Raw genomic sequence first — 17,812 nt, 5'->3', positions numbered from 1 at the left:
GGTATAAGAAGGAATTTCATTTATAAAAGCCTTCAACCTCATAGAGGCAAGGGTTCATTTGTGCATTTTGCAAGACCTGAGAGGCTACCACTAACTAACTAGAGCACAGGAGACATTAACAGTGCTTGTGAAAACGAGCAGGCACTGTTGGTCAAGTACTTGGTTAGAAGTTAATAGCAGAGACCAGTGAACACGGCTGGTCTGTAATCCTACCACCGCAATGCTCCCAGAGGATAATGATCAGCTCTCAAGGCTGACGGGAACACTTTGCATCACATGCTACAATCCACCAGGAGGGCTGCTCAAGTTCAGCAACCTGTTTGTTCTCATGCCATAACCCTGTGGTTTCTTTCAGGTGCACCTGGCTCAGATAAAGCCATGTGGAAACGAACTGGCATCTTTACAGCCTCTATATCAGGACTGATTTGGTGAGCACCATGTAGCATTTAGAGTTTTTCTTTAGAACTAAATCATCCTCTCGATCTCTGAATTTTAACTCTTCAAATTGATTTAGGCAAACAGAAAGTCCCATCTGGTTCCTATACTCATACCTGCTTTGCTGCAGTCCACAGAGAAGGAGCTTTTCTGACCCACAAAAGCCTTTGAGAGTCCTGCTCCCCGAGAAACCACTTTGCTAGCATCCGAGGTGGATTTGGGAATGGCGCTATAGCAAGTTTCAGTTGATGACCTTGTAACTGACTCTACCAGGATGGAAGAAGTTTCGTTAGCACTGCCTGGGCTAACCAGTCGCTGTCCTGGAAACAGAAAAGGTTTCAGATAATCAGATTCACCCCATCTGAAAGGCGTTTACAAGGAGGTTTCAAAACCCTCCTAATGACGAGCACACATTCTGCATCCAAAATGCATTTTTGGAGAGGAGCAATTTCCCTCTTGGGACTTTAAGCCAACATCTTTGAGCAACACTGGCAACAACCCCATCCCAGAGCCCTCGAGTGGTTAAAGGACCACAGGATCTTCAAGATGTATTAAGCAAAGCTGGCTGCTGAAGAAGAGTTAATTGTGCTCCAATCACCAAATGCCAAAAATGACTCGAGTTGGCAGAAAAGCAGGTGCAGTTTTGCAACAACCCATTTTGAAGGCAGAGCGTGTCCCAGCTCAGGGAGGTGCAGACCCTGCCATCCGCTCCCAAGAACATCACTGCACCACAGGCACCAGGAGAGGGCTCCCCAGCTCAGGGGCAGCAGTAGAGGTGAATTGCAGTCTGCACTTAAACACAGCACTGGAGAGAGAAAGAGCTTCCTAAATAGCCTTCCTCACATCATCTAAAAGCCTCCCAGACATTACTGACCTTTGCTTAGGTGACACCTGCACCAAAATGAGACCAAGAGGGACATCACTTATGCTGCAGGTGACCAGGGTTCAGGCTTGGGGGGGGGGGGGGGGGGGGTAAGGGGTAAATACATCATACTTTCCTTCTACCAATGCAACATCCTAGCGCTAGGTCAGGATTTCATATTCCCCCATGCAACATTTACAGCACTCCACTAAGTCAAGCTGCAAACACTGTGGCTAATGCTCCTGTAGCCTCTCCTGAGATCCCTCATCTAGGCTTTGGAGGTGATGGGGAAAAATGTTTCTCTTCTCATGCTTTTGGGCATCTAGACCTGAATGCCTCACTATCTCAGAGGGACATGTTTGCTCAATGACACAAACTACTTCAGGCACACAGTAAACACCGGTTAGCTTTTTACCTGTAACCTTTGCCTTGAAGGGGCTGCCCACTATGTGGTTAGGTCCACCATATTTAACTCCAATTAAATAGTTTCCTGGAGCCATGGGTGTGTACATGACTTTGTAACCTTCTGGAGTTTCCTGGCAGTCCATTTTCACCTTTGATGGCCCTTCAATTGTAACAGACAGGGTACCTGGACCAGCCTTGGTCGTGTTAATGAAAAACTCCGACTGCAATCCTAGAAAGATGTAGCACAGTAAGACACACTCCTCACACCCAAGGTTACACAAGCAGCCTCAGTTATTACACAGGGATGGGTAGTTCAGTACAAGACAAGGCTGCACATAGGGAGGGACAGCACACACACGCCCCTAGCATCTTCACATGGGGCTCTGCACCCCAGCAGCCTCCCCACCAGCACTCAGCTCCCTCCTCTGCTCCTGTTATGCGACTGTGTGGGAGAATGGGTCATGAGAGCCCTTCAGGGACAAAATGGAAGTAATTTGGAATCAAAAGACTGGATTGCAGAGAAAACTCTGAGAACAAGAGCCTTTCTGCTGGGTGTTGGAGCCTGCGCCAACACAGCCAGCCTCCTGCAAGGCTAAGCTTGGGAAAACTCAGAGCCATCTCACTGCCTGGACTATAAATCAGCAGTGAAGAGCCCACAAGAAAGCAAGAGAGACAAGGGACAGGAGATCTCCTGGAGGAGACGGGTGTTTGAACTGCTTGGCAGCAGCACTCCAAGCAGTTTGTGGAAACAAAAGCTTGTTTAATTACAGCATCTGGTTAACACAGCTGAATTATTGCTGCTAATACTAAGCCAATGACACAATGCCAGGAACACAAGAAAAAATTAAGCCAGACTTTCAGCCCCCAAATAATTTACTGTCGAACTCTGGCTTCAAATATTTATGATCTTTAGGCTGTTTTATGAGACACTGCTAAGGAGGAATAAGTGCTTGAGCTCAGTCAAAACCAGGATGGTTATGGGAAAGTTCATGCATGCAACTGAAGCATGCAGGCGTGGTGGTGAACTAGGGAGAAGTTCCTAGCCTCTCCTCCACACAAGAGGCTGCTGTGTCACAACGCTGAAAGAACCCAGCTCCCACAGATGATTGTACCATCTTCCAGGGCTTTAGCAGTAAATCTCACTGGTGCTGCCTGTGAGGCAACATGCGCTGCTCAACCAGAGGAAGATTAATTTCCAAAGCCAGCAAGCTACACGCAGCTTCTCACTGAAGACTTCTTGCTCCCATGTCACTGCTCTTTCTCTGTGCCCCAGATGAAGGCCTGCTTTGTTGGAGGCTGCAGACATGCATCCCTCCTGCGGGGACGTTTCAGGTACTCAGCCACCGGCTATTGAAACCTCTACACTAGATCATTGTTCAGAAACTGCTGCGCAGCAGCTCCCAGGGCACTGAGCTTTTGGCAGCCGGCAGGACTCAACAAGGGGGCACAGAGTAACTTTGCTGAAGTTAAAGTCTATTTAGATTAAAAACAAACAACCCCGAGCGCTTTTATAGATGAAGAAAAATCGCCCTGTCCCTGATGCATCAGTGGCTAGTATTAATGAGTGCTTTTGTTTCCACCTATTAAAGCAGCACAGGCTATAGTATCTTTATTTTTAGACAGTATAGCTGCCTGTTTCCAAAACCAACTGCTGGGTTTCTCCAGAACAGCAGAAGCTTTGACTAAAGAACTGCAGTAGTTATATTTTTCCCCCCCCCAGGGAAGCAAAAAGGTATGAAATGGGGTCCACAAAAGACATCAATAGATAGGGTGAAAGGAATAAGCTATCACCTTGCCTATCAAAAGGTAAAAAACTATCAGTTTTACTCTGCTGTTCACCTGTGTGTGGCCTAATAGAGCACACAATTAAATAAACCAAAGTGCACATCCTGGAATGTTTTCATACTTTCTTACTAAGGCAGTAAATCATATCAATAAGAAAAAACCCCACCAAACCCTAAACCCTACATTCTTGAGTTGAGAACTATCAGATGGGGCAGCCACAGCAGATAAGTGTCAGACTTCCAAGAAGAGCCTGCATTCACACTGCATCTGAAGCACGTGTAGCACACTACAAACAGAACAATACACCATACTCCCTGGAGTTTACACATCAAATTAAATTTACCTTGACATTCCTTAGAGATGCAAGCACTGAAGAAAAGCTAACTGGGTACAGCCTTGCACTCATTTAAGTAACAGGGGTATGCAAGTTAAACAAGACTCCTTCAGCTAGACAGCCAACTCAGTATCTGCATCCACAAAAGCCTCCAGCCTTTACTGTTCATGTTCATGCGTGGAAGGGAGCCAGAGCACCTTGGGGGCACTTACACGGAGCTACGCTAGCCAGCAGAGTCGTAGCCCAGCTGCTAACCAGTTCAAGTGAACTCATGCTGCAGTTGCTGGTTTACAGAGGCTTTAAGTTTGTTATGTCTCAGTATAACCTGCAGACTCACCAGTCGATGGTTGTAAGACTTGAGGAGCATGCGGAAAAGCAGAATTAGCCTATGCCCAGGTCAGCAGAGAATGTGTTAGTTCAGCTGCCTTAGCAGGGAAAGTCATGTACATGCCTAGGAACAGGTTCTGCCTCTCTCAACATCCAAGAGCCAACAGGTCTGCAGCAGAGCTGTAAAAGCAGGATTACCTGTGGTACCACTCTCCAGGCCGGCCCCATATGCCGTGACGAGAGCAGGGTTGCCTGCCTGCCCGGGCTCCCCGACGCGCACTTTGAAAGGGCTGCCCACAACGTGGCTCCCATTGAACTTCACATCGATCGAGTGGATGCCGTTCTCATGGGGGATGAACCGAACAGCGTACTTATCTGCAAGAGAGGATACAGCAGAGAGAACAATAAAACAGCAATTAAACCACTGCAGGGCTGGGTAGCAACCCTAGCAAGGCTTCTGTAGTGCTTTGACATATTTTGGTCTCACCTTAAGACAACTCAGCAACACAAGCTGCTAAGCTCGTACTTGAGTAGGAAAACACTGTATTTATCACAAGAGGTGTCATGAGTTGCATTTTCACCTTGTCTACCAGGACCTGATCTCAGCTGTCATCTAGTCTGCAGGGTGAGTTTTAGTGTTATTTGCCTCACATGTGCACTAAACATGACAACTTAATCACAGCCCAACCTGTCAGCAGGCAAGGGAGCAGCACAGAGAAGTAAAGCAGCTGGTAAGAAAAGGCCAAATCTTACCAGTGGCTTCTCTGACTCCACAGACACCATACCTTTATTTAATAAAGTCAGCCAGCAATTTGCTGATATTTAACATTTTTGATTGCTCGTTAACCCAGAGAAGGGACTGATCTTCCCCAGCCAGACAGCTGCTGTCTGTAGTACGGACCATAAATCATTCAGGCTTCAAGAGAAAAAGAAAAGCTCATTGCTGAAATCAGTGCTGAGCTTTCTGTAGTGTTTGCTTATATTTAGCTTCCTTGGCCTTTCATATGAAGGAGTGCAAGTTAAAAATAAACTATTACTCAAAGATGGAAGCATAGCTTTGAAAAATAAACTTCTTCCCTGGCTAAATTCAACAACCGCATCTTATTCCATCTATGATTAATATCACTGTACCTTCACTGGCAAGCCAAGACTTAAATATCTGTATCTTACGCAAGTTAGGCCTCAGTCATTTCAGGAGCTATCTAGCAAAGCATAGATATGACCAAACAACTCTTGACAGTATGAGGTCACTCTCCAAGCCACGTGCTTGTCCCTTGGGTACACTGTTTGCAAGCCAAAGGAACTGAACTCCCTCGCTACGGGGCATGAGCGCGTTTTGGAGGTCACCCAGTTTGCTTCAACCAACGTAAAGCCGTGCTCACCTGGCTCCAGCTCGGACACATGGCACTCTTCTACAGCTCCGGAGGGGCTGTGGACTTTGGCATCGATCTTGCCCTTTGCCCCGTTCAGCCTTATAGCAAAGGATGCTGGCTGATTAACTTTTAATCCAGACTCCTGAGAATGCAACAGTCAGATTATCAAATCTAAACTTCTCGTTTCAGACAGCACAAGATTTGTGGCAGGGAAATAACCACTTTTGCACAGTTTTTCTTTTTCTTTTTTTTTTTTTTCAGTTTCAACAAAAGGCATAAGGCTGTGACTTGTCTTTACTCTCAGATCAGAAGCCCTCTCTCTCTCAGGGGGTGGCTGACTCAGTAGTCACCCACGTTGGCTAGGCTGATTTTTCCCATGGTAACACACTACTATGGGAAGCCAACAACTCTGCCAAATCAGGCAGAGGCAGGTTTAGGACGCTAATCACCCGTTATCACTGAAGTCAGCCTGCGGTATTCAGGCACTTGATTTAAAGGATGCTTAAGCTATAGCTCCATTTTTCAGCCCGTTCATTCATTCCAGATTCATTCAGGGGAAAACCTCTGATAATTCAGTTGTCTGAAAGAGTAATATGCATGTTTATATTTGCCGCAAGAGGCTGCATTTAGAACGCCACCACAAGACTTCTTAACATAAGAAAGCAATTTAAATCATGAAACCAGATGTTGCTGTGTGTCAGGCCATCGGCAGAAGGCAAGGCAGCTCAGCATCCGTGCTGCAACGGTCCTCAACCAGAGCAGCCCTCGCAGCTATCCAGCAGTAATATTTTACACTTAACATACTTTACCTGATTTCGTTTTCAACTAAATCCTGAAGAGGGAAATAAATGCAACTGAGTAGAACTGAGGTACAATATATAAAGCAAGTCCCTGATGTGGGTTTAGCAAAAACTAATGCTGCCCACTGCGCTCTGTTACTGAATACTCAGCTTTATCTGCCTCTCCAAGACTCAATTGAAGTGAGTATTCCTGTCAAAGAGTCTTTAAATGAAACACAAGAGAAACATCAGTACCACAGTGACTAATTAACGCCCTTGTAACTCCTGGCTAGAAGAGATATTATCAGATCAGACTGCCATGATTCATTTACACTGCCATGGTGGAGGAGTCCTGCAGCCCAGACAAACTCCTGGGGGCCACAGCTGGGATATATCCAAAAAACCACCACAACTGAAGTACTAATTGGTTATCCTCCTTGATGAGAACTGAGGTATCATATATTTAGACACAGATTCTCAGGCTCACATCCAAGGTTCTGGCTTCGAAGATTTAAGTCAGGCCTTTAATGTCACTTGTATTTTAATGTACGCAGCCACACACATACCAAAATGATATGGTGAGGTTAAGGTGAGGTTAACAGATGAGCCCAGACCAACTACAAAGCTGTGATTCACTCTGAGATTCACTACTGTTCATGAATCATCAGAGCTGCAACTGTGGTTGCATGACCTCAGCCAGCACAAATCTGTGCTCTGAGCTAACGGTGGGGCCCCCTCCATCTGCCCACTCAAATGTTCCAGCAAGGCTGCAGCAACATCCCAGCCACGCAGCCCTGCACTGATTCGCCTGTGGAAACCCTGCTCCTCAGTCAATGTGCCAATCAAGTAACTCAGTATCAGCACAATCACATTCATGTTTCAGTTCTCCCCTGGCTAATGTGGGTGGAAGACAAGTTTTACGTCCTCCAGTGCTCCTTCTAGAGCCTCTTATTCCTAATTCCCAAGTATTACACTCAGGTGAGCCTTCATATTTTGGCTAGCTAGAGCTGGGCCAACTCTACCAGCCTGTTACCAAAGGGCCAGCTGCCAAAAAATCTCTCTCTGGCTGCAGGCTAAGTTTTAAAACAAGCACCAGCCAAGGCAAGGCTATTATTAAGAAGAAGGGACAACCATTTTGGTCTTGGAGAACAAGGACGAAATCGGTCTGTGTGGTAAGTTTTGGAGATGTTTCCTTATGTCTCACCTGAAGGCTAGTGACAGTGAGCCTACGAGCATCATCGGAGGGGGCGATGACAGGAACCAGGTAGGGGCTTTCAGGAATGTGTTCATCATTGAACTTTATGGACACTTCATAGTTGCCTGAAGGGAGAAAAGAAACAGGGAGTGTCCTTAGTTTCTTTGAAAGTAGCATTCAGTGTTATTTCAGCATGACTTGGTCTTGGTATGTACCTGGCTCTTGAACTATGTATGATACACCACAAGATCCATCTTTATGGTCCTCAAACGCAATTTCTGCTTTACTTGGGCCTTCCACAGCAATAGACAGTCCTCCAGCTCCAGCTTCCCGTGTCCATATACTGAACTCGGCTGTTGAAACACACAAGAGCACATATAAGAGTCAGTTTGCTGCTTCTGGGCTGCAGCTCCTTCCTAACAGACCATGCAGCATCCCATACTTATGTGTATGAGGAAAGGTACCTCATCCCATCACCCTGGGTGATAACACTTTGCAGTTTCTCCAAGAGGCTCCTATTAGCCTTGAATTAGCCTGTCTGCCCATATAACACACCTTACAGCCTCAAGCTCATCCTGTGAGAGCAGTTTCCAAAAGAGAAACTGTTTTCTGTTCCAGACTGTATCTGCAGGACGCAGCAGTTATTATTTCTCCCTGTCTTGGGGTGAACCTACAGTGTTACACTAACCTCTGCTTAAGCTTTCAGAGGACAGGTCAGTAGAAACCAAGGCACTGTGCTGCAGACCTGCACATGGTCGGCACTGGACCCTAGTGCAAGCAGAGGACTCACCTGGGACACCCGTCTCTCCGCGCTCCAGCCCTGGGCCTCCAGCTCTCACTTTATGGGCTCCTCCCTCGCCCAGCGGTCCCACCGTGAACTGGAAAGGGCTGCCCGGCACCGGCTGCCCTCTGTATTTGACATCCACAGTGTGGACTCCCATTTCTTGTGGCACAAAGCGGACGCAATAGGTGTTTTTGTCAGCTTCTACAATTTCAGCATCAAAGTTTCTCCCAGAGGGACTAGTTACCTGGGCTGCCATATCCCCACAATCAATTTCTAACAAGAGAATAAAATAAATGCAGATTAGAAAGTGACAAATGTTTTCGGTATTTTGTTTTTGGAAGGAGGACGTGAGCTCACACAGTACAAATGACAGAAGAGGCACGTAGGTGCTAGATTGTATGCTGTATGTGGCTGAGCAGCAAGCCTGTCCAGTTACAGCAGGTGTTATGGAGGCAGGTGAAGAGACCGCCTAAGCCAGCTAAGACTGGCCTGTATCATTTACATTTGACACACAGCAGTACAAACACTTATCAGCCAACAAGATGATCTTAAAACCCTGGAGACAGGGTGAGCTGTGCAACCCATTCTCCAGCCTCCTGGACACAGAATAGATTAAGGCCTCCCGGATACTTATTTCCCTATATGCTAATCAAGTTTATGTTTATTTTTAACCCTTCAGAGAGACCACACTACCAGGGTCTCTTTCCTCAACTATCTTTATATGAGGATGTCTTAACAACACTGAAGTTCCTACTTCTATTGCTTCAGGTAGACCCAAGCTATACAAGTGTAAGTTATGGTTATGAGGATGACAACATTGGTTACCTGGAATTTTTAGGTTCAGATCACATATGCTTCCTACTGTTGCAACAGACGGAGCCCGTCTTGTTCGTGTGATGCTCTCCTTAACTCTTCCTTCACCACTTATCTTCACAGTAAATGGGCTGCCTGTAAGTACCACAGCAAGTCATTCGTCCTCTGCTCATTACACACTGCATCAGGGGGAGGCATGAAAGCTTTCTCTGAATTGTAGTGGATCATAGGAGAAGTTTTAGAGCCAGCTAGCAGTCAGGTCCAAGTGAAATACATCCATGTTACCAGAACTTGGATTGCTGCTGCTTGTGGAGGGTACTGGTAGGACCTTCTTGAATCTTTGAGACTTACGGTCCAAGCCAGATGACACGAACCACCTGCAGCTCCAGTGCACTGGCCAGATAGGTAGTCTACTACCTGGTTGTCTACTAACCACAAAGTTCCCAATGCTTCTGCTTACCTGGAATATGTTCATCTGCAAATTTAGTGGACACAATGTACACGCCAGGTACAGTTGGAAAATAGGACACTTTGCAAGTTCCATCCTCTAGGTCTTCAGTTTGGATATCTACCTTGCTGGGTCCTTCAACTGCCAGTGAGATCCCGCCATAACCTACAATACAGCTAAGTTAGCCTCAGATTTCCATAGTCCTATTATAAATTTGACATAAAATAGTCCAAAACCATAGCAGTAGCTAGCCAGTAGGTTTGCACCACAGCAGACATATGGGAGTTGCATGATACCATAACAACATTTTCGTAGTCCTTAGTGCATATTCAAAGTAAAGAATGCATTCAGCATCTAAAATGCTCTGACCATATGTCTTTAATTTAATTAATGTTGTGAAGTTAGCTTGAAAGACTGTGGCCAAGGCTCCACATTAAACCAAAAGGGAAATATCTTCCTCATTTCCTTGTTGCTGTACACACCACCACCAGAACAAGCACAATCAAATGAAAGAAAAGCTTCATCAGTGTCTCAGTGACAGCGCTTTGGCTATAACAGAAGACATCCGCCAAGACAACACAAAGCATTTTAGAAGTTAACAGCAATGCCTGTAGTTAATAACAAGCAATAATGACTGTGCATGCTTAACACATCTCCCATAGCATCTCACAGTCCCTTTGTGATGGAACTAACCTGCATCTCTTGTATCTACAATGAAATCACACATTTCAAAGGTTCGTCCTTCTACCAAGCCACGTCCAAAAACTCTTGCTCGTCTGGCGTCTCCTATCTCAGACTGGACCACCATGATTGTTACAGGGCTGTTTGGTACATGACTCCCGTTTTTCTTGATGCTAACCAGATGTTCTCCCACTTCTCGTGGAATGAATGAGATTCCTACGAAGCAGAGAAATGTGACAAACTTACTCACTTTTTATGCATTTATACTTGATTCAAATGCCTTAATCACACCAAGAAGTGAAATACTGAAAGAGCACCCTCTTTATACATGTTGACATACTGCTCTCAGTTGGGCCACAAAGCCATTCACATATGCTGACGAGAAGTACTTCAATCACAACCTGCAAGCTAACACAAGAGGTCATTTTTCATACTCTTCTGTCTTTGGCCAATGGTACCAAACAACTTCAGCTACTTAGTTTGACAATACTCTTCTAGGAAGGCACAGGGAAGTGAGTCATTTTATGTAGCAAAGCAAACTGGAGTAGACTCTACTATACTACCTTCTCAGCTCATGACTGTCAGAGCTTACCAATGTGGTTATTGGGTAGCCTCTTCAGAAGACAAGGCTCATCACGACCTGATGGGGCTTTAATGGTGGCTGTCAGGAGACTGAGATCAGTCTCATTGATGTCCAACAAAAAGTCAGCAGCAGAACCAAGCTTAACCTGGGACCGTCTTCTGTTATCATCTGAATACACAAAAGAGAAATGAGTAGAAATTATCACAAAGTTAAGTGCAGAACAAGTCAAGGGACTTCACGTTTCAGCCACAAACCAGGTCCTTCATGTTATCAGAGGTTAATTTTCATTATGAAGTGCTTCCAGAAGTCTAAACTTCATACCTGTGATCTTGGCCGTGAATGGACTGCCTGGGATGTGTTTGTCGTTGTACTTGACCAGGATGCTGTAGTTCCCAGGTAGAGTAGGCAGGTACGTGACTGTGCATGTCCCGTCTTTGTTATCAATGCAGCTGATCTCTGCTTTTGAAGGTCCTTCAATAGCCAAGTCCAGCCCACCTAGGAAACAAGGAGAACAGCACTTACGTACATCTTTGTGTATACCAAGTCCAAAGACCTGGTCCAAAGGGGAAGATCCAGTGCTTGGTACTGAAAATGCAGCTTAGATGCATGTTTTCAAAGAAAGGCAGTAAAAGGAGCTCAAGCCAATCCACTAAGACCAAAGCTCTATTTAGTCTGCTAGATTTACCTAACAGTGAGTCAACATCCACTGTATCTAAACTGCCTTCAGTTTATTTTTAATTTAACATACCATTTGCACCCTGTACCACAGGGTACATCAACTATCAGGAAGAGGTAGTAGAACAGTTTTTACTGCAAGTTACAACCTTATATTTGCACAAGTCATTTGCATCACACCAGAGATTTACAGTTGGACAGACTAACACAAGTCAACACTGATGCACCTAACTTCCAAGAAGCTCCTAGTTTAGGGTAGGATGACTTTAAAGAACAGACTTACCCTCTCCTGCATCTTCTGTGACAATGGTGAAAGTTGCTGGTTTATTTGCAACCCCATAAATGAGGCCAGGCCCATAAGCAGACACACTGCCGCTGTTTGGATAATTCACATAGAACTGCAGAGGGCTCTCTACAGGAAAAAGAAAAAAAAGGGGAGGTGGGGGGAACAAACAAAAGAAGAAGGATGAGTGGCCTGGACTGCAAGAACAAAACAGACATTGAACTGCTCTAACCCAACAGGATCTTATGCTTACTGACACCCATGCTCTTCAGTACCATTCCCACTACTTAATACTTGAAGAACCTTTATGTGACTATAATGTACTCAAAAAAAATGGATAAGCCTCCCCTTTTAATTTCCAAAAGATACTTCGCCACAATTTGTTCCACATTCAGTCATGACAAAGTAAGTGCTACTCAAATTACCAGAGATAAGCTTCAATGATGCTGTAAAGGGTCCTATTCATTACAAGTTTATTTTTAGCACATTAAATCAGAACATGACTCAGAAGCAGGCTTTCAGTTCAGGCACAGATCCTGAATTTTAGTAGCTCAGAATTAGAAAATAGCACAGCACATTGTCAGACTCAATGAACCTGAACTAGCAAATTTGAAGGGTATCCAAAACCGTATTTGTCAGCCTCAGATTAGCTAAGCTGATGCACAAGAACAAAAAGTACAGTCACCAATAGCCAACAGTGGTTTCAAAAAAAGGCACAGATAGCTCTTAAGGCCAAAGCTAGATTTTGCAGCTGTGAAAGTAGCAAGTTTGATTCATGACAGCCTTCAAGAAGGAAACATTACAGCACATCATCCTGTCCAGGTGCAGGGTGATGGTCTTACTGAACCAATACATCCAACAGCTTGGCACCTATGGAGGTGCTATATACATACAAAGTGCTGAAGATACTGAAGTAGCACCATGCATCAAAGTTATTGAGCCTCCTGCTTCAATCAAAGTTAACCTTTGTTTCTGAAACAGAACCAGCAGCCCAGTTCAGGCAGTGCTGAAGGTATTTTATCTCATGTCTACACATTCTTCTACAGATCTGCCCCTTTTTGTCCTGGCCCCATGCAGCAGCATGCCTAGAGAACTGTGGGGCAGCGCCAGCCTCCAGGCAAGGCACAGCTTCAGCTGGGGAGCTGGTGAAGTAAGGACAAAAGAAGAGAAGAGAAAAGGAATGAAAGGCAGTGGTTTCTGCTTGTTAAGAAGCAGCCAGGAAGAAAGGAAGATTACAGCTTAGTGTGCATGTGTGTTTTATTTTATTGCAATGAAATGGAAAGAGTAACTATAGTGTTTTAGCCACTGAGTCCTCCCCACAGATTGGAGATTTTATGCCAATGCAGTTTTAAGGATAAACATACACTGTACCCACTAGTTTTGTTGAGCAGCATGGCAGTAAATTTCAACCTGAAAAAAATGGTGGTTAGAAAATTGTACGTTTCTTCTTCATAATAAAAATGCCACAAAAGCTGGTTTCCAAAACTAAGCTCCATTTTAAGCCTGGCTGGTACTATTAAACCACAATGGAGGCTCACATGTGCCAGCACTTACTCCTTTGCTTTAGTTGCTCTCTAGACTGCTTGCAGATGAACTGCTGCTGAATAGTAAGACATCTCAGGCAGTTCTTACTGCAGTGTATACAAGTAAGCTATAGAAACCTCACCAGGGAGCAGATACATCCCTAGGACACTGCACTTGGATTTTCCTCACCTGCTTTGTCAGACTCACCTGGGATGTGCTTTCCCATATACTTTATGTGCATTTCGTGCAGCCCGACCTCCATAGGAGCATATCTCACTGTTACTGTGCCATCTTTGTTATCCACAATATCTGGAGTATCTGTCTTTCCAGAGGGCATGTGTACTTCACCTACAAAAAGCCACCATGGGAGTTACAGAAGGAGAAGCCGCCTGCTCCCCCTCTCCCACCCACAAAGAATTGTCTGGCCATTTAAAACAAGCATTTTAAATTGTTAAATTCCTTACCCACAGGCACAAATAGGAGACGAATGGGAACACTAACCAGACATGTTATCTACTTAAGCTACATGAATGCAACACAGTGGTAGACATCTGGCAAACAGTCCTGTGACCTGACAAACTCTACAGGCAGAGCTATTTGCTTCAGCCACTGAAAATTCCACAGCCAGTCCCAGGGAAGCTCTGATCTACCTCGTCACAAGGTGTTCCCTCTCCAGCAGCTCCTTTATAAAGGAAAGATCGACTGTCCCTTCAGCAGGGACATTCCAGGGCTTGGGATGGGACTGCTGAGCTAGAGGGCAGGAGGTGACACAGCCCGTGTGTGAAGGTTAGTACACCTGGGGCATTACTGGGGTGATGCTCTCAGCTGCCAGACCTGTGGAAGAGGGGTCACCTGTTTTGGAGGAGGTATATGACAGGAATGCAGGATTAGACTGTTTTGCAGCACCTGCACAAAATAAATAATGGAGCTTATCAAGGATGCAGGTAGCTACTTCAGAGGGGAAAAAGCAGCAATAGGTCCTACGGTGCAGTAGCTCATAGCCTAGCACTGAGGACCACGGCAGCACCAAGAATCCCCTCATTTAACTCACACCATCAGCAGGGCGTATCCTACTCATCCCTCAGTGGGTGCCACCTGATGTGAAATTAAACAACCAAATTGCTGGCAGGATACAATCATTCCCCACATGCCGTCTAGACCACCCAGACTGCTAGCTGCAAATGGATAAACATGCTCATAAAAAGCAAAACTGCCCCCAGAGGCTACGCATACTCCAGGTACCTGTTATTTCTCCTTTCCTTACGGCAAAAGGGATAACCATATCAAAGGGCCTGAATCCCATGCCGTTCATGTCTCCAACCGGGACATACGCTTCTTCTGTGACCTAAAGGAAGCAAAAGGATGGGTCATTTCAGAAAGGAGGGTAGACCCAAACGAACACTGAGCAACTCCACCGTGAGCACAAGCAGAAGAGAGCGTGCGGTGATTATCGCAGCAGCAACAGGACTGGGCTCAACCAGAGCAGCGTCTGGCCAAGCTCTCCTTCGCAACACCACCACACCACAGAGCAGAGCGAATCAAACACGGAATCAATGGAAGACATGCTGGAATAAAGTGAGAGATAAAATGGAACACAAAGGGATGGAACACAATGTAGCGCACACAAGACCCAAAGTGGCTCCATCTGAAAGGATTTAGTTGCTTAAGGCCTGGAAGAGAAAGTGATTTTTGAATGGGGCAGAGTGATTGCAACACAAAATGGACAAAAGAAACAAGTTTCACAATGCGACTCTGGACTCAAGACACTGTGCTATTTGACTGTGAAAACAAAGCGATGCATTTGGGTTGCTTTTGCCAACAGTAGACATTGCAGAAGTAGAAGCTGCTGTAGGTGTAACGATCCTCTTCGTGTTTAAATGAGAGTTTATTTGAAGACTCCCTTCAAGCAGCAAAGAAAAAACAAGGTGTGGATCCCAAGAACAATTCATCAAACAGAAAGAATGAACACAATGACCAGAGCAATTCAAGCAGTCCCAAGAAGCGGGCTGTCATCTGGAATGGAACACAGATGGGGAAAAATAGCTGAAAAATGTAAAAATTGTGTACCCAAGGGCGGAATCCGGGGGGGGAGGCGCCCACTGGCTCCTGCGACCGCACGGCAGCATCATCTGCATCTACAGCCTGGGCAGGGGTAAAGGCAGGTTAGCTGTTATTCCGGCATGGAGGCAGTCCTGCCTTTCACAGTACAGAACTTGCAGCTCCTTCCAAGCTGCTCAACACCTTCCTCCCACCATGAAGCCCTCCCAGTCCTCTCACCGTTGCAAGGATCCTAAATTCAGCCAGGGAGCTGGGACATTGCCTGGATCCACAAGCATTGGGCATGGGGGGAAGACACCAGCCGGTATGTGCTGTTGCTGGGAGCTTGGAAGGGAAGCTGGAAGCAGTGCCTAAACACTGGTGGAATTGAATTTCAGAGTTGCTTTTCTATGGGTCTGGTGCAGGGAGGGAATTGAAAGGTTTACACCTAAGACGCAAGTCTCCAAGCACAGCACAGTGAGCGAGCCAGGAGGCAGGAGGGCTGTTGCCACGGGAAGGCTGCTCCCAGTTCATGCACTTGGGTGACTGACCCAGCCCATGTCAAGTCATAGCTGCAAAGCTATTCTTCTGATTCACTGCTGGGATAGCGTTGTCAAGGCATCAAATGTGTTTTCCCTTGGTGCAGCCTCCCTTCCCACCAGGCATGCCAAGAGGATGACTTGTAAATTCCCCATCTCCCCCACTTCACCCAACGAGAGAGGCTGGAGCTTACACTCAGGCAACACAGCTCTGCTGGGCTCACTACTGCCCGTTCACACCACTGCAAACCATCCACACAAAATAATCCACTGGAAACATATACATGGGAAGACTCCACTGGAAAACCAATGCAAAACAGAAATACTGCTGCTTTGCTGTTCTGTGTTCCCAGCTGAGACACCCAAGTCAAACATGTACTGTATCAGTCAGCTAGGAAGTGGGAATTTTGGCTGGCTGGGAGCGGGCTCCCTGACCTCAAGAGGCATTTCCTGTGGTGAGCTTTGAGCAGTGACCAAGGGAGTCATTTTTCTTGCAGACACCTTCAGAGACACCAGCAACAATCCTCCAGAGTGGCAGGTAGGAAGAGCCACTGTGCCTGGCACCAGGGACTTGCCTGCAAGCTCCAGCCGGACCCAGCACAAATACAGCCATCTGGCTTCATGGACTGAGATGTGCTGGAAGCCCCCTCAGCTGAGATTACAAGTCTAAGACTTGTTTTCCCAACACAGAGAGCTGTTCTTCACATGAAGGGCTTCTGTGAGCCCTGAGAGGCACCTAATCTGCTCCTCGGGACGGCTATGGTTTTGTTTGCTTTTTAAATCTAAACACGCTGAAGTACTGCACACTGGAAGGAACATGGTGAGAAGGAGAGTGATTTGTCTATAACAGTTTAACTAGCACTTGCAAATCATTTTTAAGTGTGAGCTAACAGCCTGCTTCCCTGGGATCTGCCAGCAGACCATTCCTTATTTTTCAGTCAACATTATAAAGAGACGCAGACAAGTCAGAGCACTGTATCTGACGAGAGCTGAAGTAATTAGTTGTAGAAGCTGATTACAACCACCCTTACATCATTTAGAACAGGAACTACATGGTCAGGAAATGAAAAATTCATTTGTTCAAAGAAGCCATGTCTTCATCTTGTGGTGGCTTCTATCCCTCTTCACTTAACTGTAGTGCCTGCTCAAAACAAGCTCTGCATGTAACAAGGATTCATTAGCTCCTAGCAGTCTAATGAATGCCTAAAGAAACATTTACACACAGAGTTAACCTATCACTAAATAAAATGTGGCAGCAGGAATCCGAGTGGGAGGTATTTCCGGAGCAGAGCTGGCTTACCATGACGGTGAATGGGCTGTTGGGAATGTCCACCCCACCAAAGCGGACATAAATCACATAGGTTCCTGGTTTGGCAGCGGTGTAAAAGATATCGTAAGTCCCATCCTCATTTTCAACAACATCTGCTTCAGCTTCTGTCCCATCTGGTGTCAGGACGGTGCACGTCACTTTTCCCTTCCCTGCTGATTTAGCATCTACCACAAAACCAACCTCTTCACCAGTCTTCACAGTGGGTGCAATTCCAGGACCTACAAGGCAATTTAGTTACAGAAAGTGCTCAGGGAATATTTTTTCTAGGCAGGACACCCACAAGCACCTAGGAAGCATGGCCCCAAGACACCATATAACAAGGGAGGTTAATAGTGTTGATCAGCACAGGGGCATGAAGAGCCAGGCACCAGCTTTCCTTCTCCTCTGCAGTCAGAGAGGCTGAATGAGAACAGAGGGGAAAAAAGCTAAGTTTGAAGAAAGCAGTGCCTTAACCCGTGCTCTTATCATCATACTCCTTTATGCAGGGCCAAAGGCACCATCTTCCTGGCCAGCGACTCAGCTGTCACCGCTTTAACACAAACCTCACTCTGTAAGCAGCTATAAAAGGGCACAGTAGTAGCCATGGCCATGCTTCCTCCTACATTACCCACAAATGATTT

The 17,812-nt window shown here is 45.9% G+C and overlaps 1 protein-coding gene across 3 annotated transcripts in view; it reads right to left on the bottom strand.

Annotated features, from left to right (window-relative positions):
- FLNB (filamin B) overlaps positions 1–17,812 on the bottom strand; it is a 70,858-nt gene that overhangs the window by 1,840 nt on the left and 51,206 nt on the right. Inside the window, exons 29-45 of one of the 3 annotated variants that reach the window (XM_062610773.1) lie at positions 17,163–17,410; positions 15,354–15,428; positions 14,529–14,631; positions 13,494–13,634; positions 11,763–11,891; positions 11,126–11,299; positions 10,814–10,972; positions 10,234–10,437; positions 9,553–9,705; positions 9,105–9,227; positions 8,286–8,552; positions 7,711–7,848; positions 7,505–7,620; positions 5,531–5,663; positions 4,347–4,523; positions 1,713–1,931; positions 552–755 (exon numbers count right to left, since the gene is read on the bottom strand). In XM_062610773.1, coding sequence (XP_062466757.1) covers positions 552–755; positions 1,713–1,931; positions 4,347–4,523; positions 5,531–5,663; positions 7,505–7,620; positions 7,711–7,848; positions 8,286–8,552; positions 9,105–9,227; positions 9,553–9,705; positions 10,234–10,437; positions 10,814–10,972; positions 11,126–11,299; positions 11,763–11,891; positions 13,494–13,634; positions 14,529–14,631; positions 15,354–15,428; positions 17,163–17,410 — 2,763 coding nt within the window. The remainder of the gene's footprint in view (positions 1–551; positions 756–1,712; positions 1,932–4,346; positions 4,524–5,530; positions 5,664–7,504; positions 7,621–7,710; positions 7,849–8,285; positions 8,553–9,104; positions 9,228–9,552; positions 9,706–10,233; positions 10,438–10,813; positions 10,973–11,125; positions 11,300–11,762; positions 11,892–13,493; positions 13,635–14,528; positions 14,632–15,353; positions 15,429–17,162; positions 17,411–17,812) is intronic. The other 2 variants (XM_062610775.1, XM_062610774.1) reach the window with 2 other exon arrangements.

The sequence above is a fragment of the Pezoporus occidentalis genome, unplaced genomic scaffold, assembly GCF_034315485.1.
Source record: "Pezoporus occidentalis ecotype Australia unplaced genomic scaffold, CSIRO_AGI_Poc_V1 ctg149, whole genome shotgun sequence".
NCBI lineage: Eukaryota > Metazoa > Chordata > Aves > Psittaciformes > Psittacidae > Pezoporus > Pezoporus occidentalis.
This window is presented reverse-complemented; position numbering and strand designations above follow the sequence as displayed.